At 35.5% G+C, this 27,796-nt stretch overlaps 1 protein-coding gene across 19 annotated transcripts in view; it reads right to left on the bottom strand.

The window, feature by feature from the left end:
• The window catches only part of DMD (dystrophin), a 1,043,969-nt gene that overhangs the window by 350,040 nt on the left and 666,133 nt on the right, over nucleotides 1–27,796 (bottom strand). For all 19 annotated transcript variants that reach the window (XM_048931232.1, XM_048931479.1, XM_048931663.1 and 16 more), the window contains one exon: nucleotides 10,580–10,744. In XM_048931232.1, the coding sequence (XP_048787189.1) occupies nucleotides 10,580–10,744 (165 nt within the window). The remainder of the gene's footprint in view (nucleotides 1–10,579; nucleotides 10,745–27,796) is intronic.

The raw sequence follows: 27,796 nt of genomic DNA, 5'->3' as shown, positions 1-27,796 counted from the left end.
TGAGAGAGAGACATAAAAATTCACTACTCTTTTTTTTCATACATATAAGAAGGTTCACTGAAATATTCACATTTATCTTTCAGGTTACTATTCCCAGATATTTTGGAGGAAAACACAATTTAAAAAAAAAAAAAGTGAAGCTCCGAGCTTTTCTCCCAAAAGTGTCTTGATTCAGTGAAAAGCTGATGTCCTGACAAAGAGAGGAAAGTGGATGGAAAAATGTGAATATGTTCCCATCTTCAAGAACTCTGGCTCTTGAAAAGAGGCCTCATTTTTCTTTTGAGTCATCTCTGCACATTCCCATGCATGAAGCAGACTAATGGGCTGAAACACCACAAAGAAGCATGGTCAGATGAGACAATTAAAATACATCAAAGTTCAGCTACACCACAGTGAGCACTGAATCTCTGTGGTAGGCCCAATAGCAGTCAATAGCATTCTTGGTGTTCAATATAGATATTCTCACAATATTATTAGAATACACTTAGGACATGCTGTTAACAGTTCTGTGGCCATAATGAAGTAGGACCTAAACCACTGATGCCAGTGCTTAAAGACCAGAGATAAGTAATCCTCATAAAATTCAAGGAGATACACAGAAAAGAATAGAGGTACAAACTGGTAACAGATGAAAAGGCTTGATAACATCCTGAATAGTTCACTCATCTCTACATAGGAAAGCAAATACTCAGGGAACATCAAAGTTACAGAATGTAACTTCATCCTCCTGACTTAGGATTTGATGAAAGAAAACATAAAGGTTATTCAATTTAAAAAACACTCCTTTAGCAGTCTTGGTTAAAGCTCAGCGTACAAATGTTTTACTGCTACAAAAGATTTGTAACTGTTGGGCAAGCAATTTCAAACATCAGCCTTAAAAAAGCCATTTTAATGAGTAAATTAAGCAACTGACCTTTCGCCCATTACTTTAAATCATTGCTATTTTAAATATGTAAGACTCAAACTAAGGTCCAGATACACTGTTAGATTCTACCTTAACAAGGGGAAGAACATTCTGGGATTCCTCTAGATTTTTTTAAAGTAGCATGTAAAAAGACAGTCACCTGCTTTAGCGAGACTAGAAAGCCAATCTACCTTTAGCTCTTGACCTAACAGAACAATTATGAAAACCCTTTGGTGGAGAAAATCATTTCACAAGAAAGAGCACTACAGAAAGGACATTTCCCTTCTATAACTGAAATGCTTTAATTTTAGACTTTGTAACTACTTTCTGAGCCTATGAGCTGCAGCCATGGGCAATTTGTAAGACACTCAGACACTATTTTCCTCCTCCTTTCAAGTTTAGTAAATAAAGATTGATTTTCAAATGAGTTTCTGGCTACAGAAGATAATTAGGAAAAAATCAAAATATGTTACTGTACTAAGAAAGCATTGTTGATTATAACGTGTCTTCCAATAGTTCTCTTACGGAATTAGTCTGTAATACATCATTTGAAAGGGATATTCATGAGCATTCGTTTCTGCAGTTTGTCTTCCAACAGTTACAATGTTCCAAAAATGGCATGTATTACTGGAAGAAATAGTAAAGATTTTCATAAATTACAATAAAATGCAATAGAATAACATTAATTGTCCCTGCAATCCTTCAGCTTTTAATGATCTGAAATAATTTTTAAGCATTGATGGTTCCACACTGAAGAATAAATTAACAACAACAACAAAAAAAACGAAGCAAATATACACGCAGAATCTGGAAACCCTTAGAGAAGTCACAGTCCAATTCCTTACCCACTGGGTGGTCCACCCATCAAATCCACATCCCTCCAATTTGGAGATAAGGATGTTCCCCGATGTGGCGGGGAATGATGTAAAGGCCTTGCACAAGTCCAGATAAATGACATCAGTTGCCTTCCCTTTGTCCACCAATGCCATCATCCCGTCATAGAAGGCCACCAGATTGGTTAGGCATGATCTTCCCCAAGTGAATCTCAGTAACTTTCAAGTAACTCAACCAAACTTCTAAAAGCTCCTCAGAGCAATGAACTAGCTATTATTTCCTCAAAAAGATACTTCATGTAGAAGGTAACATTTATCAGCTCTTAAAAAAAAGATGAAAATAAAAATAAATCTTTCCTTTTTCAAGATGCTGCATACAGGTTATGCAGTCCATCCTGAAGGCTAAAAGTTCTGTTACAGATTTAAAAATATACAATGGGAAAGTTTTGCTACCTTTTCACAATCCAGCTGCAGTTAATATTAGTTAATATTCCATTAGAAATAGGATTTTTTTGAAGAATTTTGAGCACAGACTGTTGAAAAATTCCAAAAGAATGGAAAGCTTACCAAGAAATCACTGAGCAGGCTGCTCTTCGAAGTCCCATAAAAACATTTCTGGAAAGAGTGATAATTGATAGACATACAGAATATCATGCTCTGGTTCTATGAGTTGATTACATTGACATTTACTGCAGATCTAAATAATGCATTGAAAATAGGAGTACTTTAAGTAATCAATATTTCATCATCAGAAGTTTTCATGTTTCAACCTTTTGCCAAATTAGACATAGATTTCAGAAGACAGTGAGATAAATTTCTAGGGCATGTATTCCTTACATGGTCATGTAAATGTTATAAACTACTTGCCCCATCCAGAATATAAAAATTACTCATTTAAGAGAACGTTAGGAAAATGAAAATGTAAAAGAATCAATAATGACATGAAATACAACTTTTCTGGCCTGGCTTGTCAAGCAGGCATTGACAAATTAAGGCTAATGGAAAGAAAAAAAAAAACAACACAGGAATGTCCTGTCAACACTTTCTTTCTCTCATGTGGATGAACATTCGTTCTTCTATTTACTGCAATTAGATTTCCTACTCCGCAGTCACATTATTCTCTAACTGCAGACTGTCAAGTATATCATGAAGTGATTGACAAGAGTTGACAGCTCTCCTACTGTCATTCAGAACTTATCAAGGACAAAACCCAAATACAACTTGCTTTTAAGAATAGCAGGTTTTTTTTTTCTTTTTAATTATTATTTTTTTAAGATGGCAAGCTTTATCTGCCAAAGTTGAACACAATATGCTGTTTGCATACATGGCAAGTGACCACCATAGACAATTAAAAAAAATTATAAATCCTATATCCAGATCCAGTACAAAGCTTCTTTAGAAGTATAGTGTAACAAAGTTGCAAAAACCTTAGAAATGATTGCTCAAGTATACAGTAGTAAAGGGAAGCATGAGTGACAACCAGAAATTAAAGAGGGAGTAGAGGGAAGTGATAGGGGAACTGAGCGGGCAACCAGGAAAGACCAGTGAAATTGAAAGACAATATGGAGGCAAGGTGGCTGGAAATTATAAAGTGGTTTTTAAAACTGTCTGGAGGAAAGATTTGGAGGAGTCAGCAGAGTTTCAACGAGCTCAAACTGGGAACAGAACTTTCTGCACTTGTTCTACTTCCTATCCTGACTGCCTCCTCTGTCCGCTCCTTCAAATACAGGGACTCATATCTTGCATTTCCTCCACATATGTAGTCACCCTTATCTATCATAATTCCCTAACAAACTGTCTTTATCTCAAATGCAGTAAGGAAACTGCAAGTTCTGAGGCAAACACCTGGAAAAAGCCAGGTTTTTATACTCCTCCTATGGCTGGTGGTGGTATGCTGACTGAAGGTTTTCAGATAACTGGCAGAAGAACAAGCACAACTACCTCCCCTGCTCTGCACACATTCTGAGCTTGCCAGAAGAGGTAAGTAGCACCATCAGCAGACATTTGCACAACACGTAGGCTAGGGTTGCCTGCCTGAGTTGGAACAAAGCATTTGCAGTTTCTCTAGCAGGAAAGGAATTAGGATCAAACTCAGCACCCCAGGCCACGTAATTCCAGAGAGTAAATTATTACAGAAGAATTCATGTAAGGGAAATACTAAGTGGAAGAAAAAAGAAACAGAGGAAGATGCTGTTTGACATACACCTGTGCAAATTTTGAGGAACTATAATATAACTCTACATTTAAAACATAAAAATTATGATCAAACCTTAGCCATGGAATTGCTGTCACATGAATTGCATGCATAGCAAATAGCATTATTCACAGACCACAAGACAGCTACCAGTAGAAAAATTTGAGGGATAAAATTTGAAAACATTCAGGCAAAGAATTAATATTAAAGAAAAATTATTTTAGATGCTCATTTTCAGACCAGCACATTGCTAGCGATGTCTTGATCATATATCCAGAGAGCTCCAGTGATTCTGTGACTTTCCAGAGATACTGTGCAAGCCAAAGGCATTCCTTCAGAAGGCAGCTACTGTTATGCCTTTATCTCTGGTAAGGAGATATCCATATCCATAGGATAGAAGACCAAAGATAGGATAGCCTTCTCCATAGGCTTATCTATATGGACTGAATGGAAAAATCAGGCAAGTTCTTAAAATGCAATAATTGAAAATGAAATGGCACAGCATTCAGAACTCGTTATATAAATGCTGGCTGTAAGTCTATATTAATAACTTAAATAAAGATATAACAATTCTGAAAGAATCTATAAGAAGCTATACAGCTCTTTAGAGAAATATATTTAAATAAAACGTTAGTATTTTGAAGAGGGCTAGTTTATTTCTTCCAAAACAGAGCACATTATATATTAGCACACATTTAAAAATTGAACTCAGTTTTCGTTTATAGTTTCCATTCACAAGCAACCCTTCTAATCAGTTTTTCCGTCATGCAATTTGCTTGTTCATCCATATCAGTTTCTGATCTATTGCCCAAAGCTGTATTTCCTGGTGGCAATGATTTGTCACACCACAGCTAGTGTTTTCACTCCTTAGTCTCACACTGCAATGCCACTCTCCAGTTCCATAACTAACAGATACTCTAGCAGTAGCTGAACAAGCAGAGCTCAGCAGTGACAACATAACAGCCCATTGCTCTTGACAATAGATGCAAAGTGTCCCTGCCAGTAATGGCTAGATTCTGCTACTCAACACAATTTTTCAATTCCTAGGACTACCAGCAAGAGAAAACTCAGGAAAAAAAAAAAAAAAAAAAAAAAGTTTGAGGAATATATACACAAGGAACAGAAAGTAGCACTAAAAATGTATCTGAAATATTAGCCTATTTGTAACCTTTTATTGTATTTACCTTACTAGACAATATCTTTCTGTTCTTCACATATTTGTATTTCTCATGGACTCAAGTCATAACATAGTAAAGCTTATTAAGATATGTGTATGGACTCACAGGGTAAGTGCTCATATTTTCCTTTTGACTGTAAAAACCCCTCCAGCTTCTGCCTAAAGTAATTTTCTAAAGACTTAGCAATCCACAAATACAACACACATTACACTTAAGAAGTGCAATCTGACTAACAAATTGCTGTATGCAAGTTCTACACAAATCCACAGTTCTTTAAAAAAGAAAAATGAAAGAATATTTCTACACCCATACAATTATAGTTCTAACATCTATCAGCTCTTCATAGTGGGAAAAAAAAAACAAGAAAAAACAACAATTATGTTCTTAGAGTTGTGATTAAAATCAACTACGATGAAGTAAATATTTAGAGGGGGAAAAAAAGCAGCAACCAAGAAAAAAGTTCTTTAGACTTTCCGAAGGTATAGGAGCCAAATCACTAGCATAACCACTAGTTATAATTGTCTTTTGAGGTCTCCCTTACAACTTAGGTTGTTTTTACTTTACCTGAAAAGTAAAGTACTTTTCAGGTAAAGTAAAAACAAACAAACAGCAGATCACTCAGTAGGAAGAAGCAGAGACCAGAATTTGCACAAATTCCTTTAGCCATAGTTCTGAAGCTGCACAGGCTATTGATGCTCTAGGAAAACTTTCTAAGTGCGTATTGTGCAGGTCTTGATCCTAGGCTCAGAATAATATATCCCTAAAGAAGTTTATCAAATCTGGATGACTGGATCAGAATAAGTTTCAAGGTGTTAGTGCATAGCTTTATATATTCTACTCAGGAGACAATGCTGAAATTTCCTACATTTTCCATTATAGCAACACTTGCCACTTACTTAAACTGATTAGACTTAGCTAAAATAACTTTGTGATTAAAGATGATCACATTATTATCAGGACCACAAAATAATTGCTTTGAACAAAAAATAATTACTTTTTGAAATAAGATTCGTTATACACTCCGTATTTGCCTTCTTCTCTGAATTAGGACAACAGTACTGATGGTAAGCAGAGTTTAAGATAAAACTTGAGTATTGTCTGTGAATGCAGTATTGAAGCTCTCTTTAGTTTGCTAGAAAGATGAATCTAAACAAACTCAGTCTAGGTTAAACATGCAGGTTTTTAAATTCAACTACTGAAGCAGTTCGCCACAAAATGAGTGTCCATACTTGAAGGTTAAAAAGCAGCCTCGTTTCAGTTTGGTCATTTTTGATAAAGGCATGCAGCAGTTCAGGCAGAAAATAATTGAGAAAACCAAACTGACCAGTTTATGCAGCACGTCAGATGGGATGATAAAGGCAGTATCTTCCAACCTCAAATTGAGCTAGCTATACTAATTTCAATCATGTCTGATAGATGAGCAGTCCTGTGGAGAAGGACTTGAGGGATCTGATAGATGAGATGCTGGACATGAGCCAGAAGAGTGTACTTAAAGCTGGGAAGGCCAACTCTGTCCTGAGCCACAGTAAAAGAGGGGTGGCCAGCAGAGCAAGGCCCCATGGGGAGTACTGCATTCAGGCCTGAGGGCACCAGCACAGGATAGATACGTAGCTGTTAGAGCAGGCCAAGAGGAGCGCCACAAGGATGATTAGAGGGCTAGAGCACCTCTCCTATGAAGACAGGCTAAGGGAGTTAGGCTTGTTTAGCCTGGAGAAGAGAAGGCTCCAGGGATGCCTCAGTGCAGCCTTTCAGTACTTGAAGGGAACTCACAAGCAGAAGACTGACTTTTCACATAATGTAATAGTAATAGGACAAGGGGGAATGAATAGCTTTAAGCTGGAAGAGGAGAAACTTAGGTTAGACACTGGGAAGAAATTCCTTACTCAGAGAATGGTGAGGCACTGGCACAGCTGCCCAGAGAAGCTGTGGTGCCCCATCCCTGGAGGCGCTTGAGGCCAGGTTAGAATGGGGCCCTGGGCAGCTGAGCTGGTGGGGGGCAGCCCTGCCCATGGCAGGGGTTGGGACTGAATAGGCTTTGATGTCCCTTCCCATCAAACCGTTCTGTGACTCCATGACTCTGTTATATGTTTAATCCAGAAACAAAGAAGAAGAAAGATGAGGTTTTGTTTATATATGTTACTTCAACTTTGTGTTTTCAGAAGTAATTACAGGCTTCACTTGCCATTACTGAGAGAAGTACTGATAAAAAATAAAAATATAGATATAAATAAAAATAAAAATATACTGGTACGTACAAAAGTATCCGTACAATAAGACCTGAACATATTTATTCTGAAGTGGTCTACTGACTTAGCTATATCCAATGCAGTACTGTACACAAAACTGTTAAGTATTATCATCTTATGATTTTGTAAGATGGACAACTTTCATCATATTTTCTTCAATCACACCTTTTTGTAAAATTGGAAACCAATGATTACTACATCTGACTAACTTTGTTAAGTTGGGAGAACAAAATCACACAGAATTGCTGTAAGAGTAACATTGTACCAAAGAGATACACAGAGAACATAAGTACTTGGAGTTGTACTCACAGAGAAGCAAAATTGCTTCTGACAGGCTCTCGGCAATACCAGGCAAAGTATTCACAGGTGAACCAGATAGTCACATAGAGAAAGAACATTCTAACTCACCCAACTGGTGGAAGGGGCTCTCTGGCTAGGTAGCTCTCCTTCCCAGAAACAGCCTGGGTTGAAGAGATACACGCCTATTAGGGGCTGGCCCTCAAGTGAGCACAGGGTGGCTCCACCTGGATCACCCCTTCTGGTCATGTGGGGAGCACCAATGCAGACCATTTGCTTGTGCTCCTTAGGCCAGCCACACCTCCTCACCAGGTGCTCAATCACCAGTTCAAGCCCTGACCTGACAGTTCTCCTACATATGCTAAGCTAGAAAAACACAAACAGTTGTAAAACACACAGCATTAAATATATTCAAGATGCATGAGAAGCTACATTGAAGGCTTACTGCAATTATTGAAGTGTTCCAGTGTTCAAAACTAGCAGTATGCTCAGAAATTATAATAGATGCAGATTTTGTACTTCCCCATGCGTATACATGAGTATTTCATAGGAGCAGTCTCTATTATTATGCCAGTGTTGGAATGAGACATTATGCTAACGTGTTAGAATAATTACATAATACTTACAAATAAATAAGATCTACTTCAGTATTATTAAAATGGTAGCTTGCAAATATGAATTCCAATGCTGATTTCTTTAGACTGTTTTGTTACATTTAAAAATATATATCTTCATTTATAAAGAAAACTGTAATAATGGATTAACAATGTGAATACAGCATATACCGCTAGAGATGTTTTTTAAATCTTGGAAATAAGATTCTGGATTAGTCCTGTATAGTGAGTTAATGGTTACTCGCTAAATCAACTAATAGAGTTACAGGAGTAACCCTACCATTATTTAACAAGAAATGAGCGAGTTATTAAATTCTATTTAGGATTTTGGAAACCACCACTAAAAATTATGATGCCTAATTGAAGGCCTGGAGACTGGGTCTGAAGGCACTGTGGTTTCTAAATTACAGTCAAAAGAATTATGAACAAAAATTACATTGGCATAAAATATATTAGGGTAGCATGAGACACACTGTCACTCTTTATATGATGCATAGAACTGTGAGAGCAGAAAGGGATAAAAGAAAAAAAATAGATTCAATTTTAATAAAAATTAAAAAAATGTATTTTATAATAAAAGCTGTTATAAATTACAGTATGCTTCTTGAGAGTGAATGAGTTTTAAAGAAGTGTTGTTTCAACAAACTTATGGTGCTCACAATTTTCTTAAATTTTTTTATGCCTTTTAAATTGAAATACGCATTTAGTTTAGAAGCTAAGATGTTGCCTAAAGACTCACTTGACACAAAGTAGTCCAACCAAAGAGAGAAAAAGAGAAGGTGCCCTAAGATTAATACCTGTGATGACCAAGGCATATGCTGGACACGTCCCATCTCTCTATGCTTGAAGTATCTCATCTCCTATTTCCTAACTGTATCACAGTAAAGAAAAAAGGAGCCTGTTCCACTATCTACTCCAACTAGATTCTGGATACAATTCTAAGAAACAATAGGTATTATGCATCCAGAAACATTATGAAGAAATTTTCTCCCACATACTCTGTCTATTAAGTTCCAAATGCAGTGATGACAAAAGAAAGATAGGTTAAACATCTTTGCTGGCTCATGCCTTATTTGCCTGCCTTTTATGATCTTCAATACTCCCTTTCCTCTTTGATCGTACAAGACTTCATCGCACCACATCAGGACTATACACTTTCTTTTTCCCTATTCTGTTAAAAGCTTTTCAAAAATATTCCTCTATCATCACCATAAAGGAGCTAAAAGAAACAAACAAAACATCTCTTGCACAAGCAATAGAAAAAACAATGTTATTATAATTTGGAGCAAATTTAATGGTGGAATCAGTCTATAAGAAAAAGAATGAAAAAGATTGAAAGAAAGAAATGGAAGAATTCTGATTAAAAATTTTTCTTAAAATACAGGAAGTGAGCATAGATAATTTTCTTTGAAGTAATTTCCATCCCTTGTTCCATTTATATAAAGACATTTGCAGAGCTATCCTAATTTATCTTTTTAAAAGGGAATGAATGTCATCACTGAACTCATTCTGTCAATTATAGGACTACAACAGAACTTGAGATTCACTATTTTCCATAATGTGATTGTATGTCAGAAAAGTTTCAGCATTAGAACAGCTGCACAAAAGCAACAAGGATAAAGTGAATTTAATAAATATTGTCTGCAAAAAACCATGACTTTAGAAGCAATTATTCCATTTCATGCAAAGTAAGAAGAGTTTAAAATATTTACTTTTTTTTTTTTTTTTTTTTTTCTTTTTTTTCTTTTTGCAGAACATTGGAACATGAGAACCAACACAAAACAGTGCTGGTTTTTAATCTTTGCCTATTTATAGGTATTTTTTAATAACTAAATATACATTGAGGAGTAGATCCTAAACACTTAATTCACAATTACTGAACAATCAGTTTTGTTGCTTTCTAGATATCTTAGATGATTAGCAGTTATATGTATTTCTTGCACCATTAGAATCCTTATGCAGCCCTAAATATTCTGATTTTCAACTAGTCTTATTGACTTGATGAAAACTGCTCAAATGGCCCATCACTGATATTTTGAATTTGATGTACTAGCTTTTTGAACTATTCTTTCAAGATATGGTTTAGCAAAAATTATTTACTATTCTTGTATTTCACCTTGCCATCCTAAACAGCTCTATTACAAGAAACTGTCTAATGGAAAAAAATAAGAATTTTTATACAGCAGAATCTTAGGGAACTGTTCTGGATTTACATATCAAAGCCATATGATTAATACAAGCCATGCAGCTAATGCTCCAACTGACATTTTGACCATTAAACATCTAGATTCCTTTTTAAAACAGAAAGTTTACCTTAATATCAAAAGCTCCTGGCTGACCCACTTGGTTATAAAGCTCTAGCTGATTTTTGACAGGTGTTATCCACAATGTCAGTTGATTTATTTGCTGATCAAGGTCGATGAAATCCTTCAGCAGAATTTCTATTTCTTTTTGCCTCTCTGGTAGATCTCTGGACACCTGAAAAAATATCAGAAGCTGGTTTTGTAGTGAGGAAAAAAAAAAAAACAATATAAAGCAATTTAAATTATACACACACTATATACATAACATATATGAGTTAATAGTATACACCTGTAGAAGGAAATGAAGACTATAAACAGTAGTGAAATTATCATGGTAAGTATCTTACAGGTAAGTTACAATATCTCTTTCCTACAAATAAGCAAATCATCAGACTTCTCATTTTTGTTATTCTACTACTGCATTTGTGATACATAAAAAGTTAGTTTTCTCTGTATATGAAACTGCTTTTATGCTCAATTTTTAATCTGAGAGAGTAACAGCAAATACAAAAACATGAAAGTGACCATTTGAATGACATCCAACCTTCCTTGGCCTCTTTGATCTGGAAATTTATAAGCATGTTTTCTGACAAGGTGTTTAGAGTTGTCAGTTCTGTCCAAATTTGCATGAGCAGATGCATATAGTGAAGAAAAATAACGAAGAAATGTGTCATCAATACTGAACTTGATTCTCTGATTTGCATTCAAAGTAGTCAGATTTTAACCAAGTACATCCTTTGCGAGTAATTAAAAATTATTAATCAGTGAATGACACCATTCAAATCTAACAGCACTGAAGCATTTGGAGTAAATACAGGAACAGGTTGAAAGTAAATAAAACAGGTTGAAGCCAACACTCCATGCTGTCCTTCCCAGCTTGTTTTCTATAGCTGAGAGGTGAGGTGTCACTATACAATATGGGCAGCATTGCAAACATAAACCAGAGGAGAAACCATCTGGACTTGGAAAATAATTAGAAACAGCAAATAAAGGTCCTGGGAAGGGATAAGAAAATATGGCAACTAACTATTAAAAACAGCCAAGAAGCATGGTTAGTTGTTCATGTCAAGGAAATGGAGTTTCCTGATGTTCATTTCAAAGCACAGGTTTTTACTAAAACAGACCTTATAAAAGTAGCAGAATGTGAAGTTTCTGATGCACACAGTAAAATATAAATTCCCTCTGAAGCTGAAGCTCAACAGTATTAACAGAAGTATAGCTACCATGTTGCCCAGCTACAACAGTATCACTGGTGTACACTAATTCCTATTGATGGTATTTTACAGTAGATAATAATCAGAAGCCAGAGACATTAAAGCAATGAAAGTTACAAAAAACAAAAAAACAAAAAAACAAAAAAAACCAAAAAAAAACAAAAAAAAACCAGCAGGAGTGGGAAGAAAATTTTCTCATAGCACATATATTTCTTTACAAATTCAGTTTGAAAATACTAATCTGTTGATGCTACAAGAACTCTTCTACATATATTTCACATATGGTTTACTAGGCCACTTACAAGATGACTCTAATTCATTAACTTGATTTGCAGTTTGTTAAATTTTCTCTGTTGTTCGTTATATCCACCCCATAACAACCTTTTTAATAAAAACTGACCCATGAGTCAAATCGCTTTTTCTATCCTCCCAATCTTGTTAAATATAACAAGAAGTCTGCTTTTCCAGTATGGCCCAAGATATGAGAGAACACAATTAAAAATGCATTCATTTCCCTTACGTGTTCACTCAGTATTTATGCAGATCTTGGCCTAATTTCACAGAAGATTAGTTTCATCTTTCTTACAAGGTTAGAATGATAATCTTTAATGTTTAGTAGCTTTAATATTAATTTAAACAAATTCCACAGAAAACCTATTAAAAACAAATAGGTAACCGCTGGCAGAAAAAAAAAATCGAAGGTGATGTCTGAAAATCTGAAATCTGAAATTAATCTGCCTTTAACCAGTCTTAATCAAATATATTGGGTCAACTAGAAGACAGACGAAAATAAATTTGTAGCATTTTACAGGAGAAAAAAAAACGTAAATGACTATATACTAAGATGTAGCATTAAAATCTGATAAATGAGAAAGGAGAAACAGCAACAACAGATGTAAAGAAGGGCGAGGTAAAATTAATAGAGGGGAGGTTTGGGGTAGATACTAGACGGAAATTCTTAACTCTAAGGGCTGTGATGTGCTGTGATGTGCTGGCACAGCTGCCCAGAGAAGCTGTGGTGCCCTATCCCTGGAGGCTCAAGGCCAGGTTGGATGGGGCCCGGGGCAGCCCTGCCCACGGCAGAGGTTGGGACTGAATAGGCTTTGATGTCCCTTCCCATCAAACCGTTCTGTGATTCTATGACTCAGTTATATGTTTAATCCAGAAACAAAGAAGAGGAAAGAGGTTTTGTTTGTATACATTACTTCAACCTCATGCTTTCAAAAGTAATTACATACACACATACACACACACAAAAAAAAAAAAAAAAAAAAAAAAAGGCAAAACAAATTCCACCTGAAGTGAGGTGGCAACACAAGTAAATGCAGTCTTCTTATGAATCAGTTCCAGGGCTAAAATTGTAGCACAAATATATATTTCTTTTATTAATTATAGTGCATGTAAATAAATAAAAACAAAATCTATGTCAGTTCGAATCTGTTCATTATACAGAGAAACTTAATGCCTTTTTCTTCTACCACAGAAATTAAAAGAGCAACAGTAGACACAAAACTTCCCTCAAATTCACAAGTTCATTGCTATGGACAAGTATGTAAGAAACAATTTTTTTTGGCTGGATATTAGCAAGGGAATATTGTGCAAGATCCAAGTAACGTGTTTCATGTTACTGCGTGCAAAACAGATTCTACAATTCTGCTTTATTTTTTATTTTTTTTTAAATTCTGGCATCAAGCAGTTAAGCTGGCTAATCAAATTAGAACCTCATGAGCTTAAGGGAATTACAAATCCTCCCACTGAGCCAAGGCACTGCTGCAGGCTGTCTCTGGGTAGACAGCTTATTTCCTGAAGCATAATTTGAGAAACACTGTGTGGATTAACAGAGAAAGGTACGTTGATTGGGTCTCCTGATTCATGCCCCTTTGTGTCACAGCTGGACATGCAGAGGATCTTCAGATTTTTCTCTGCTTCTTAAGTTAGAATCTTTCTGTCTACCTTTTAGCTTGCCATCTTTAATTAAAGAGGAGATTCCAATCCTCTTCAATCACAGAACTTGCTTGATGGGCTTCTCCAAGTCCTGGCCGACATGACACAGCTCTAGAACTCCTATCCCTGAGATCGGATTCTGATGCCATTGGAACATACAGCAGCCCAACTGTCCTCCATCTAGTTCTTAGCTCCAGGTTGCCTCCAGGGAGGAGTAAACATGTCCCACTCCAAATCTCTTTTCTACAGTTTTCACTTTTCGGCCTCTTTCTTCTCCCTCTTTTATTCCTTTTTTTTTTTTTTTTTTTTTTTTTTTTCCTTTTTTCCCCAGGATTATCCACCTGGTGTCTACTTTGTTTCATCCTCTATAATATCTCATTTCTTTCCCTTCTATTTAAGAAAAACTGTTTAGTTTTACTAGAGAAGAACTGACATCCTTTCATAAGCTACAAGACCAAAAGCGGTGGTCCTAAGGCACCATCTGTACAACAGTAAAAAACGGTGAGCATATGAGACGTTTTCTCCAAATTCTGCCTAGTCTGAACACAAGCCTGAAGAAAGCAAAGAGTTTTATAAGCTGGCAAGGAATAAAGTGTGCAATGGACAAAAAATTGAAGAACAAACAACTTTAACTGGGACAGCTTTCTAAAACTCTGACTTCACTTTCTGCTTAAAAATTAATATCTTCAACTTTACCTTATTTGGCAGCAGATCAACAATGAAAACATACCTTTGTTTGCAACCAAAGGAAAAAATAGATGAGAAAGTGCAAATGAAAATAAAAGCATGGATTATTCCTTCAAAGACAAAATTCTGATTTCAGCATCAAAGGACTATATAATTTCAACGATGTGTCAAAACATCGATGTATGTGACGCTTCTAAAATTTTGTACTTTGGTTCAAATGTTAATTAAGTTAGATTAATTGGTAGCTTAGTAACAGAATAATAGAAAAGATTTATGTCCAAATTGGAAAACGGTAGAAGATCCTAATTTTACAAACTGACACTGGTCTTCACAATACATAGCATTATTCTTATCTTAAAATATCAGGCCATTTCTCACTTAATTAGTTTTATGTACTTCATTTTTCATCTTTTCTTTAAAATACTAAAAGAATACAAATAAATGACGATATCTCTAGAAACATGAGAATACTCTGTCAAATTTAAATAGCTGCATGACTTCAAAGTCTAGATGTTTATCTAATATTGCTTATTTTTGTTACATCTGAACGTCACATCTTGGATATCTTCCTTCCCTAAAAGCCTAAATAATCCACTTTTAGCTTCTTTCCATTCCTACCCCAACGTGACAACTTTGAGACAAAACCATACAGTTGCTCAATTTAGCTGTATAGACCTCAAACATCTCACATGCACCAGTTTTCTATAGGCTACTTCATACTTCAGCTTCAGACTGTTTTTCAGATAGATACAGTTGTGTGCATGCACTACATGATGACTTAGAGTGAAGCAGATGAAAAGGAATACTGATTAGTATTGTAAATACAAAAGAAAGAAGTTGTATAAGATATGCCTTCTGATGTAAAATCGTATTCAATGGTCCCTGTTCTAACTCCTTATGAGTATCCAGAAAACAATATCAATATCATAGCTGTGTAGTTCAATCTTGCAACAGAAAAAAAATAATATTCAGAATAATGAATATATAACAGAAAAAAAAAGAAACTAATTAGGTGGAGATAGTAAGTAAGAAAGTAAAAAATTAGGAATAATTTTGTAGAGATCAAAAATGTTATCACAAGTGAATGAACTTGATAAACAACGTAGTTATTAAGGCATCACTTATTATCAGCAGCTACCACATGATAAAAGAAAAGAAAGCCACTAAAATGACTTATTCAAGTAATGAATGCCTGATGTTGAATATTTCCCTTCTTGCTTACAATTCAATGTCAAGGTCATTTCCCATTTACCTGAAATGAACAAACAGAAGATTGTGCAGACTGCTAACAATGTTTTTCTTGCACTACTGACTTGCAAAGCTCCTTCTGATATACAAAGCATTTCCTTAAAGTGGGCTTCTATTGTAGGATAACTGGCAGTTTTAGGTTTTAAAAAAATACACCACTGATCGTATGCAGAAAAACTTAGAATGTGTAGTCCAATTCCCTGCGAAAGCACACTTTCTAATGTAAGACAAGCTGCAGTTTCTGCTTTAATATTCAATTTTTTTCTAAAATAAGAGGTAAAAAAGATAGGTGAATCCAGGACAGTCAGCCTACAGCATAACTGGACCAAAAGCAAGTTTAGCTGCTGTCCACACCAAGACTTGGATATGAAACAAAAAAGTCATAAAAAACATGAAAAACAAGCTTTAATGCTGACTTACCAATATATTACAAATGACACTTCCATAACATTATTAAGATGATTACATAAAACAGCAATTCTTACAGTCACTGTTCAGAAAGTTTTATCCGCCTAAAATCACTTTCCCTATACTGCATATCAAGGAATGATCTAAAATGGAAGGGGAGAACTTAATTTTCATGCATCATTTCTTCATGAAAAACAATCAGTGTAAGAAAGAGTTTCATGTAAGTTCGGTCTAGGACACCACTTAGTTAATTAACTCAGCCATTTTCATTAGCAAACTCAATATTGACTTTAAAACAAAATCTATGCAATTTCTTCCAAGTGATGAATATTTATAAACCACAGTGTCTCTGACAAAGTTGGAATAAAGGTTATTTTACTATAGGAACACAAAACAAGCTACTGAAGTATATGTATAAGATTATTATTTTCAATGTAGCCAATGCTTCATGTTTCCTACACGATTCCCAGCACCTGACCTCCCTACATGTTTTGGAGGCTTTCTTCTTAATTTTGTTTTTTTATTTTTAAATTCTTAGATATGCATTTGTGATATTCACAAGATTAATTCTTATTTAAAAGATCATCTTTTCTCATTCATGGAGAAGAGTAAAGCAATTCACAAATGCAAGGCAAGAATGATTTTCTTCTTAATTTGGCTGTCTAACTTTTTAAAAAGCATACAAATGTATCTCCAAACCCAATGATTCATTTTGTTGTTATTACATGGTAATATGATAATATAGATAATATGGTAATATTGTATAATATAGATCACAATCATCTGAATAAAAAATTTATATTTAATATTTATAACTAATTGACATTCATTCTTCTGTGGTACTATCTCAGCAAACTTCTTTTGACAAGGGCGTTTTCTGAGCACAAGACCCTCCACCTTAAAGTTCTATTGAATACTTCGGGCAATACTTTCTTTATCTTTGTCCCTCACTCAATTCCAGAAATCCAAAAGCAACTGTAAAAGGTTTAGAATCCGATTCCTGCATTGACCCTTAATGAAGAATCCTCTAACATAGGACAAGAATATTAATCCGAAGCAAAATTGCTGATTGTTCTTTCCTGGTTTACAGCAGAAGATACCATATCTATCCCTCAAGTTATTGCTAGCCTGGAAACAAGCAAACTCCTGCACGTACCTCACAGTACTTGCACCCTGCCTGAAGAGTTACCTTGAACCTGTTAGTCATAGCTTTCTTCCCAGAGAAGAAACCAGAGTCTGCTGGGAAGTGAAGAGAAAATGGTAGGCCACAGTGCTACACACAGCACAGAGCTGGATGCACAACTGTGGTGTCCTGAACAACACTCGAATCACTTAAGGTGGAAGGGACCCCTAAAGGTCATCTAGTACAAATCTCTTGCGATTAACAGGGAGGGACTCCTACAGCTACATCAGGGTGCTCAGAGCCTCGTTCAGCCTGACCTTGACTGTGGTCTTGAATGACCACATTGAATGAGACCTTGAATGTCCCACCCACCACATCTGTGGGCAACATGTTCCATATTACTTTGAATCACAAAATCACAATATCATAGAATTGCTCATGTTGGAAAAGGTCTTAAAAATCACCAAGTCCAACCACAACCTAACCATACTACCCTAACTCTAACAACCCTCTGCTAAATCATGTCCCTGAGCACCACATCCAAACGGTTTTTAAACACAGCCAGGGATGGTGAGTCGACCACCTCCCTGGGGAGCCTATTCCACTGCTCAACAACCCTTTCTGTAAAGTTTTTTCCGATTTCCAACCTAAGCCTCCCCTGGCACAACTTGAGGCCATTTCCCCTCGTTCTGCCACCTTTCAACAGTGAGAAGAGACCAGCCCTGCTCTCACTGCACCTTTCAGGTATTGGAACAGAGCAATAAGGTCTCCCCTCAGCCTCCTTTTCCCCAGACTAAACGGCCCCGATTCCTTCAGTCTCTCCTCATAGGGCATATTGTCCAGGCCCTTCACAAGCCTTGTTGCCTTTCTTTGGACCTGATCCAGCACCTCCATGTGCTTTCCGTATTTGGGGCCCAATACTGTACTGTACTTGAGGTGGGGCCTCACCAGTGCTGAGTGCAGTCAGGATTACTTCTCTATTCCTGCTCACCACACCATTCCTGATACAAGCCAGAATGCCATTGGCCTTCACACCACATAAAGCTCAATTTCTTCTCGCTACTTGGCAGACTGAACACAGCAGTCCCGTCACTACTTTTGTAATTCCAGTCAGCAGAGTACTTCCTGTCTGCTGCTGACTCTCATCAGCCCTTCTTTTCCTTTTTCTCATAAGAATTTATATTATCTGATTACTTTACTTTCAAGACCATGTCCAATACTGAAAGCTGTAATCAGCTCACAGTGGCAATCAGTCAATAGATAATTAACCATAGGATATATTCTTCAGTGCTATTGCCTGCCTCGGTGAAAAAGCTTCCCAGAAGCACAGAACTGCCATGGACTTTCTAAAAATTGTCATCTGCCAGAATGCCTGATAAGCAAAAAAAGCCAGAAAACACTGCAATGAAACAAATGTCAATAAAAACAAAATCAAACAAACAAGCAAACACATTTTGCTCGGTAGAAGAAATTGATATATTTGGATTTAAGGTTTGCAATACAGCAATAAAATCATTACAAAACAGCAATGTCTCCTATAAGAGATATGTATGTCTCATATGTTGGATAATTAATGCACAGATAAACTATGTTATTACCAAAAAAATTAAACAAGGATACCTCGCATTATCTTTGGACAGCATAGATAAATTGCAACAGGATTGAAGTTTGTATACAGGTGCTTATTTACAGCATTTCTTAGAAACAAAGAATGCATTCTACTTAAAATTGTAGAAAAATAAAAATATGCTGGTATTCCTATTCTAGTTAGTGATGCTGCCTACCAGTGCACTGACATGACTGATAGAATACAGGTAACAATGAATTTAGTTTCGCTGTTGGTTGTTCTTTGAGAAATACCTCCCTTAGCACCCTGAGGAAGGCGAACACTTTTCATTTGTGAAAAACATGCAGTTAACAGAAAAGTTGAGAGTGTGGAATTTACCCTAGATAACAGTGCTCAGTGTAGAGCTCCGTATCATAACAACAGGCAATTCTCTGGGTAATGCTGATACTCAGTTTTTTAAGAAGTGTTTTTTGAACTCTGAGACAAGCCACCAAAAAAAAAAAAAAAAAAGGGAAAAGGAAAGGGGAGGCTTACCTCTAAGGCTATTCCGGACTACCATTTGTGAATCTTTAACTATAAAAGCATGTTGCAATACAGACAGACTTATATAATTGAAGTATAAATTTTATCTTACAAATGGCAAGTAGTAAAGCATTGATTTTAGGTCCCTACAGTCTTCCTTGATAGAAAAGCACGAAAGACTTGTCGCAACAGGACAGGCCAGTGGGAAATGAGGTTTAGAAAAGCCCAAATGCCTGTCAGTCATCCAGTGGTACGTGATACTATGCTAACCACTGGTTGCTGTATGTGAACTCTTTTACAAATGCAGTTGCTGCAGTGCAGAAAAATGTAAGAGGATATGCTTAAAATGTTTTATTTGAAATCAAGCATTTCAATCATGTAATTAGTTACTTGGTATAAACCGAGAAAATAAATGCCTTTAGAATCCATGTTTTTCCATTCAAAGTGCTTAGCGTAACTTCTGAAATAGATAACAAATACATTCCAGATTCATATTCCTAACAAAAATAGGGTAGGAAGTTACTAAAAGATGGTATAGAATAAGTTAGCAAGATAGTATTGTATATATGCATGCATACATACATTTAATCATGAATTTTTGGTCTCCATAGTTATACAATTTTACCTCTTGCAGGTCTATATTTTGTAAATATTTTTGAAGTCTTATAGCTTAATGTGAAGCAAACAGAGCAGCAATGTGGTCTTATGAAGACACATCTGAAATCTTCACAATGAATATAAAAATAAGTAGAAATGTTTTCTTCCTATATAATACCTCCAAGGACAGTGCATCCACAACCTCTCTGGGCAGCCTGTTCCAGCACCTCACCACTCTCTCTGTGAAGAATTTCCCCCTGACATCCAACCTACATCTTCCCTCCCTCAACTTGAAACCATTTTCCTTTGTCCTGCTGTTATCTAGTCTTTCACAGAGTTGATTCCCCTCCCCTCTGTAGGCTCCCTTTAGGTCCTGAAAGGCTGCAATGAGGTCACCCCGCAGCCTTCTCTTCTCCAGGCTCAACAAGCCCAGCTCCCTCAGCCTGTCTTCATAAGAGGGGTGCTGCAGCCCCTGATCATCTTTGTGGCTCTCCTCTGGACCACACCCAACTGCTGTTTAAATATATTGGTATTTAACATACTGTAGCACATAAAAGATTATCCAGAAAGATCTTAGGAGAAACATATATTTCGGAAATTCCAAAAAATAAGAGAATAATTTCATTCTGCTTCATCTCACAAATGCAAATGCTGCAACTCATTAGAAAATGTACACTATTCTCTTCTAAGTGATTCCTTTATTTCTCTGTAACATTTTCCATGTTTATGAGCAACACTGCCCCAAATCCACAAATAATACTGTGATAAATATCCAATTCATCTATATTTGACTTTCATTATATTCATTATGTTTGCTGACATTTATTGTTAAGCTTAAAACACACCTGTAAAATTAAACTAAAACACATAAAGCTAGGTTCTAGAGTATATACTAAAAAAAGAATCTGACTACTTCAAAATTGACTCAAACTTGTCTCAATGGAAAAGTAGCACAAATTAATCAGTACTGTGTCACAAAAGCCCTTGATGCTGCATAATCATTGCCCGACTGCTTCCAAAACATTTGGAACATCATAACTTTTTCCCTGAACAGACTTCAGAATGACAGATAGTTTCAAATGATAATAAGCAACATACTGTAGTAGGAGAATATTTAGTAATATTTAACAAAAGAAAACTGACAGTTTTATTTTCAGAGATCAATTGTATATTTCTCTGCTGGACTCCAGAAAGAGCATGAGACAGTGTTACTAGCCACTTCTACACTGTTTTAAACCTTTACAACATTGCAATACCACCAAATAATATATTTTTACAATATTCCTATGAGATAGCAGGTTGTACATAGGAAAATAGAGCAGCTGGAAAATTAAACAACTTCCCTGGCATTTCTAAACTGTGGGAAGAGGCATGACAAAAATGGTCTCGGTAAAGTACCATACCCAAATATAACAGCAATCAGGGATTTACTGCACTACAAACTTCCTTTTCCTGATGCTGTGCTACTGCATCTATTTATTCATATTGCTTTACTGTGTTTGGGGAGGGTTTTCTCAATTCCTTCTGCTCTCAAGAATTGCACTTGTCTAATTTTAATTTTGTTCTTATAAATTCCAAATAATAGATATGTTGAAATATTAAAAAAAACACTTAGATTTTAAATTGAAAATATAGCAATTAAATCAAAACACTCTTGTTTTTGTTTTTTATGTTGTAAAACAAGTTCTTGTACATCTGCTAAAAAAAAAAAAACAAACCCACAGCGTAACACTATAGCAATATTCACCTTCTTTGAATCTCTTTTATTTGGGGTCAAAACCAAAGTCAGCACAAGTCTGTGGAGATACTCAGGTTATTTTCAAATGTGGCACAAATTTAGCACTAAATTTTCCAAATTTAAAAATCTCTGCATCAAAATCATAAAATCAACTCAGATTAGAAGAAATGTGTTAGCCTAATTCTGATCTGCTAGCATTTCTTATCTTACAGAAAGTAAATAATAAAATATTCCCATTTATATGAAGCCATTTCATTTTCTCTAACCTACAGTGAATGAATTTATCATTGATTGCTGAGGTTCTCAGAGCTATATTAATACACTTTTAAAATTAATTCTACTAAGTAAACATCTGGGAAAAAAAAGTAGATGTCTTATATTTCCTTCTGTGTTATGATAGTTTCCAGTTCTTTTTAACAACAGTCATTAGGATGAATTACAGTACAGCGTGTAAAGTGGAACAAAACCTAATGTATGAAGCTAATAAAACAACTGAAAATTGCTTTTGTAAGTAGGCTGAAGAACCCAGACCCTAATATGGTCTGTCTTGTAACATGTGCAATCTATTGTATTCAAAATAACTAAGAATCTCAATAGTTTTAAATCAATACAGACAGAAAACTGCAGTATATGTATCCAAAATGAATTGGAAAGAAAAAGGTGGAAATAACATTGACATTCTTATTAGGCTAAAAATGGTTTAGTGCATACTTTCTTGTTCACTTTCATTTCACAGTCTGTAAGAGAACTTCATTTTCATAGCAAAACAACTTTGTTCCAACAGAGAAGAAACCAGAAAGTAGTAGTAAATAACAGATCAGATTTTCTTAGTATTCTTCCACATCACACATAAAACCAACTGAGTTTTTGAATATGCAAATATTTCCTAGCTCTTCAGCCTCAGAAAAAGGAAGGGTTTACAAGAAAAAAAAAAAAATAATGTTTAGTTCTCACCAGTATGGCTTCCTTAACATTCCTCTATTGGATCTCTTGCAATTACTCAACTTATTTACTGGTGTAAGAACTTAACTCTCTTACCCATTTGAATAATAAGCTGGAAAAAGGGACAGATAAAATGATACAGATTCCCACACACAGAAGAGATTGGCCTTTAAAACCTAACATCACCCTGCAGGAGCATGCCTCTACATCATGATGTACAAGCAATAGTTCTTCTGCCATAAGGTTAAAAACTTTGGAACCAAAAGATCTTTTCATTTTCCTCTCAGAAATTCAAATACTTATTAGGAAATAAAGCTTATGTTCTCTCAGAGAGAAACATTACTATGGCAGGAACTTGGTGAGAATAAGCCTCTGTACCCCTGGAAATTGGAACAGGAAGTACAGCCTCAAGTACAAGGGGCACTGAGCTCTGCTCTCTGGTGGCAGTGACAGGACCTGAGGGAATGGCATGGAGCTGCGTTAGGGGAGCATCAGAGTGGGGGTTAGGAAAAAGTTCCTCACCTGAGGGCAGTGGACATGGAACAGCCTGGAAGGGGCATGACCTAAAGTGCCAGAGTTCAAGGAGCGTCTGGACAGCACTCTTAGACATAGGGTTTGGATTTTGGGTAGTCCTGTATGGAGCCAGGAGCTGGACTCCACTATCCTTTTGAGTCTCTTCCAAATTGGGATATTCCGTGATTTGAAGCATATCTGGGCAGAAGGACTGTTTAGCTGTTTTTTCAGTGAAGGGCAATCTTTTCTATCTCCAGGAAACACAACCATATGAACTATAAGTTGGTGCAAAATTGAATCACTGACACCAAGTAATAAGACAGAGTATAACCCTATATACCCTATAGCTAGATGTAACTCTATCCTAGCATATAATTTCATAATTTTCTACTTCAGTAAATTTTAGTTAAACAATGCTGCCAAACAGAAAGTATAGATATAGATGTATTATCCATATGTCATATCTTTTCCTATTACTGGTAGGAACATATCAGTACACTTGTTTGTAATCTCCATGCACTGTTTTTCCAGACAGAAAACAGTGGTCACCTTCAAAGTTGAAATAAAGCCTTAGAATAACAAAAAATCCATGAAAATAATGTTTCAAATGCTACTCAATGGCAATGCAAAACATATACATTTCACTATAATTTGGCCCAAAATAAATTTTTAACATAAAGTCATTAGCACCATTTTATTTCTGTGCTGTGCTTTGCACATGCTGGGAAACAGCAACTTATCTTCATACTGCTAGTAAACTTGCTTTTTAGAATCTTAATTAGTAGTACCTGCTAGTAATACACAACTACACACTAAAAAAAAATAAATTAATTAAAAAATGGGATGAAACCTTATTTGTTTGTGACACTGTCACGTTTATTCCATCACACAGAAAGAAGCATGACTTCATTTTTTTACATGTAAAGTCATTTATCAATATTGTTGATAAAGAACGTGGACTATAAATAACTAGCAACCTATGACAGACTGTAATAAGTAATTTAGCACTGCATAATACCTTGTTAAATGTAAGAGAATTGGATCACTTATAACCAATAAACCAATAAAAAGTCAGGAAAAGAAACTTCTTGATCCCCAATCTACTGGCTACACTATCATTTCAAATAAAAAACACAGAAATCAAGCTGTAGCATTCATTTTCCAAGATGCTTTCCTGTCCATCCCACTAATAATAGCAAAGGCAATTGTAATAGTTTAAACCGTGAACTCAAACTAAGTTGCATTAACATGCTAGAATTTGATGTCATCACAGGTAATCCGTGAATAATTACTACTCAAGGCAAGCTACATTACATGAACCCTAACCTTGTTATGACTTTGTCTTTCTGCAGTTTCTAGGCCCATCTGTTTTTCTCTACACTTGATCAACCAAGCTTAGAAGACCTATACTTTTCTTGGTGGTACAGAAAATGTTCACGAATTATAGCCATGTCACTCCACTCCTCTTTTTTTTTTTTTTTTGTCTATATAGCACAACAAATTGATTTGCTGTGGCATTAAACAGTGAATTGGTCTCTTCAGTGTCTAGTAATTAGTTCTAATGCTAGCAGACAAATTAAAAGGAAGCAAAACAAAATGTCTCCATCAGGCACTTATAATAACCTTCATAATACATACAGTAGATGTTGTGAAGACTAAGGTGGATAAATGAGGACAATGCTGATTTTGGCATCCAGCTTACTTGCAGATAATCTAGCTCATCCCTCTTGCCTGACACAAGACCAAGAATATTATTAAAGAGTAATAAACTCCTTCTAGCAAACCTCTGATTCCATGGTTCACTGGTCTCAGACCTAATCTATCAATCCATTTACCGCACACTAAAAGGTAAGAAACCCATTACAGATCTGTTATATACCCTGGCAGGTGGTATATGACAAGAACTGAATTCATCACAAACTCCAGTGCCTAGTACCTCTTTGTATGCTTTGAAGCCCTAGGTGGTTAGCTGACTTGGCTATCACAGCAGAAGATACTTTGAGCTTTGAAAATAAATGAAAATTCTTGATGTAAAGACATAAAAATGGTTATAAAACACTTCATTTTTTTTTTTCATATTACCAAGAATTCACAGATAGTGTTATTTTCATTTTTACAAGAAATACTGGCTTTGCAGAGGGCATAATATATAAAACCAGGCTAGAATTTAAAAGTCATACTTCTGAATGCGGACTTTAATCTTCATTCTCTGCTTAACCTACGTTTGAGGTAGCAGCCTATTAGAATCACTATTCAATAAAGGTGTCTAAGGAAATGTCATTTAAAATTTATTACTATGTAACAGAAGAAAAATTCTTCATGTATCTATTCTCAAGGTCATCAGCACATGATATAAACACCTAAAAGCAAAGACAATACTGAATCAAAAGGGAAAAAACAAAACAAAACAACTTATTTTATGCGACTGCAATTCCTTTCATCCTCAATTTCTTTTCTCAGCTTATTTCCACTGCTGTAGGGCAACAGTTCCCGTGACTGTAAAAAAGGTTTGAACATGATTTATTTCAAATATGCTACCTTGAAGGTTAAGACTCACTGTGCTGTCACCCTTTCCACTGTTGAGCAGATCAAGGCATAACAAAAATTTGTCATACTCTTAGGAGATATTTGGCTACGTTTTCAACTGGTAATTTTCAATTATCACAGCTTCACTGAAGTAAACAGAATTACTCTAGCATACATCAGATAAAGAGCTACCTTACCATGTGCATTTTATGTTTTGAACAAAGTATCATCCTGCAAGATGAGGTAATCAGAATGCTGTTACACGTTCTCTTCTAGCATAGATGCTGGAAAGCAAAACAAACAGCTGAAAACAAAAGGCTTAAATGAAAAGATTTGCTCCAAAATGGGGATGGAGGGACAGAAAAGCCCCAGAGAAATGTTCGTGGTGATGAATTTGTCCATTGTGCTTTGAGAAACAGAAAAAAAAAAAATACCCCCTCAAATCAACTGACTGCATAGGCATCCTCCAGCGAAATACTGAAGATCACTTGATACAAAAGTGTGGTTAGGAAAACAATGTATGTCTCTTTGTCAGGCCTGCAGCCTTCCCATGATATCCGAGTTTTCTACAGACCCCAGGGTTTCATACCTTAAAATAACAAAATTAATCCCTTCAGCTCTATAAAATCTTATCTTATTGATTTTACATTTCCAATATCCACAAAATTCAGTTTTTCTGGTGAGAACAGTGAGAGCTATGTAAGAGAAAAAAAAATAGTTTTGTTTTTTTTTTTTTTCCTTTCAGTTTCCAACAGGACACAGAGAAGAAAGGAGAAAATGTTTGGTATTTTCATTCATTTTGGTAGATTAATGACAGAAAACCAAAAAGAACTTTTTCCACCTTGACCTTTCAAGATTGTCTGAAAAATGGAATGACTTCAGAGAAAACATTTGAAATCTCACATTACTTTTAAGGATTTAACTCTTGTAAATTTTCAAACTTGGCTTCTGTTCATTGGAAAATGAAATGCACTTTCCACATTCTTTAAATTCAGCAACTGCAGGAGGGTGAGAACTTTTCAATTTTATACATATCCATATGTAGATAACTAAAATTGAAATAGTGCACTTCAGTAATAATCACAAAAGAAAGTTTAATTTTCTGGGTTTAGCCTCTTTTAGCAATAAATGGACATAATCAACTCCAAGTCTAAAGTCTTGCCAGAAGCATTACTGAGGTCTCCTGTAACTTTTAAAGAAAAAGCTTCTCTAAGCAGTAGCTCTATCCCCTATATTTCATCCAAAACATAATGGTATTTATAGTTATTTGGGTTGCTCTGTAAATAAGTCACCCAGAACATTTCCGTATTAGCAAGCATTACGTAAAGTTTTTAGATAAATGACTAATCAGTAAAAGCTTTCATTCAGTGACAAATTTTTGTAGGTTTGTAGGTTTTATAGGTTGACAAATTACAATTTTTGTAGGTTTATGCCATTTTACTGAATGACAACACAAACATCTTTTGCCTGAAAGTTAACAATTTCTCAGTACTACAGCAGAGATATTCAAATCACGGTGCCTAAATTCAGCTAAATTCAGCTACATATCTCCTTACATCAGCTAGAAAATAGCATTAATCCAATCTCAAAGTTTTCTGAATTCTTATATATATATATATATATATAATAAATATATATATATATTGATTTTGGAAAGCCACTCTGTAGAGAAAGAGATACCTCTACCCAAACACCTAAATAATGATTTTTGTACCCAGCTCCAATTTCATGAATGCGATCAATATTTATTATCCATTTTTGCTTGAGTCACTACCTAACATTCTAAAACTTGCCAGACCATTTCTGTTAAGAAGAAGAAACTAATGAGACTTCCACAACAAATAAATTCCTGTTTACTTACCCAGACAGAGCTTGAAATATCAATTCTGTGAACACAGTTGAATGTAGTGTTCTTGACCACAAACTCAAGCTTATCTTTTCAGTAAGGCACTCGGAAAAATGTTTTCTCTCCTTTTCTTCTCAAAGCTAAACACGGCTTAAACTTTATCTCCCCCTCCTTATCACCCTGGTGACTGTGCCATCAGTCTCACAAATCCTTCAGTTGCATCTTCTAAATTCTATCTGTTCTCACCAGATTGATGAATACCTTGGATCGCGGTCCTTTCAATATTGCTTTCTACCATCTCTGCTACACACTACTTCACCAATGTTGTACAACAAAATCCTATCTTACTTTT

Source organism: Lagopus muta, chromosome 1 (genome assembly GCF_023343835.1).
Source record: "Lagopus muta isolate bLagMut1 chromosome 1, bLagMut1 primary, whole genome shotgun sequence".
NCBI classification, from domain to species: Eukaryota; Metazoa; Chordata; class Aves; order Galliformes; family Phasianidae; genus Lagopus; species Lagopus muta.
Note: the sequence above shows the minus strand (reverse complement) of the source record. Positions and strands in the feature narration are given on the sequence as shown.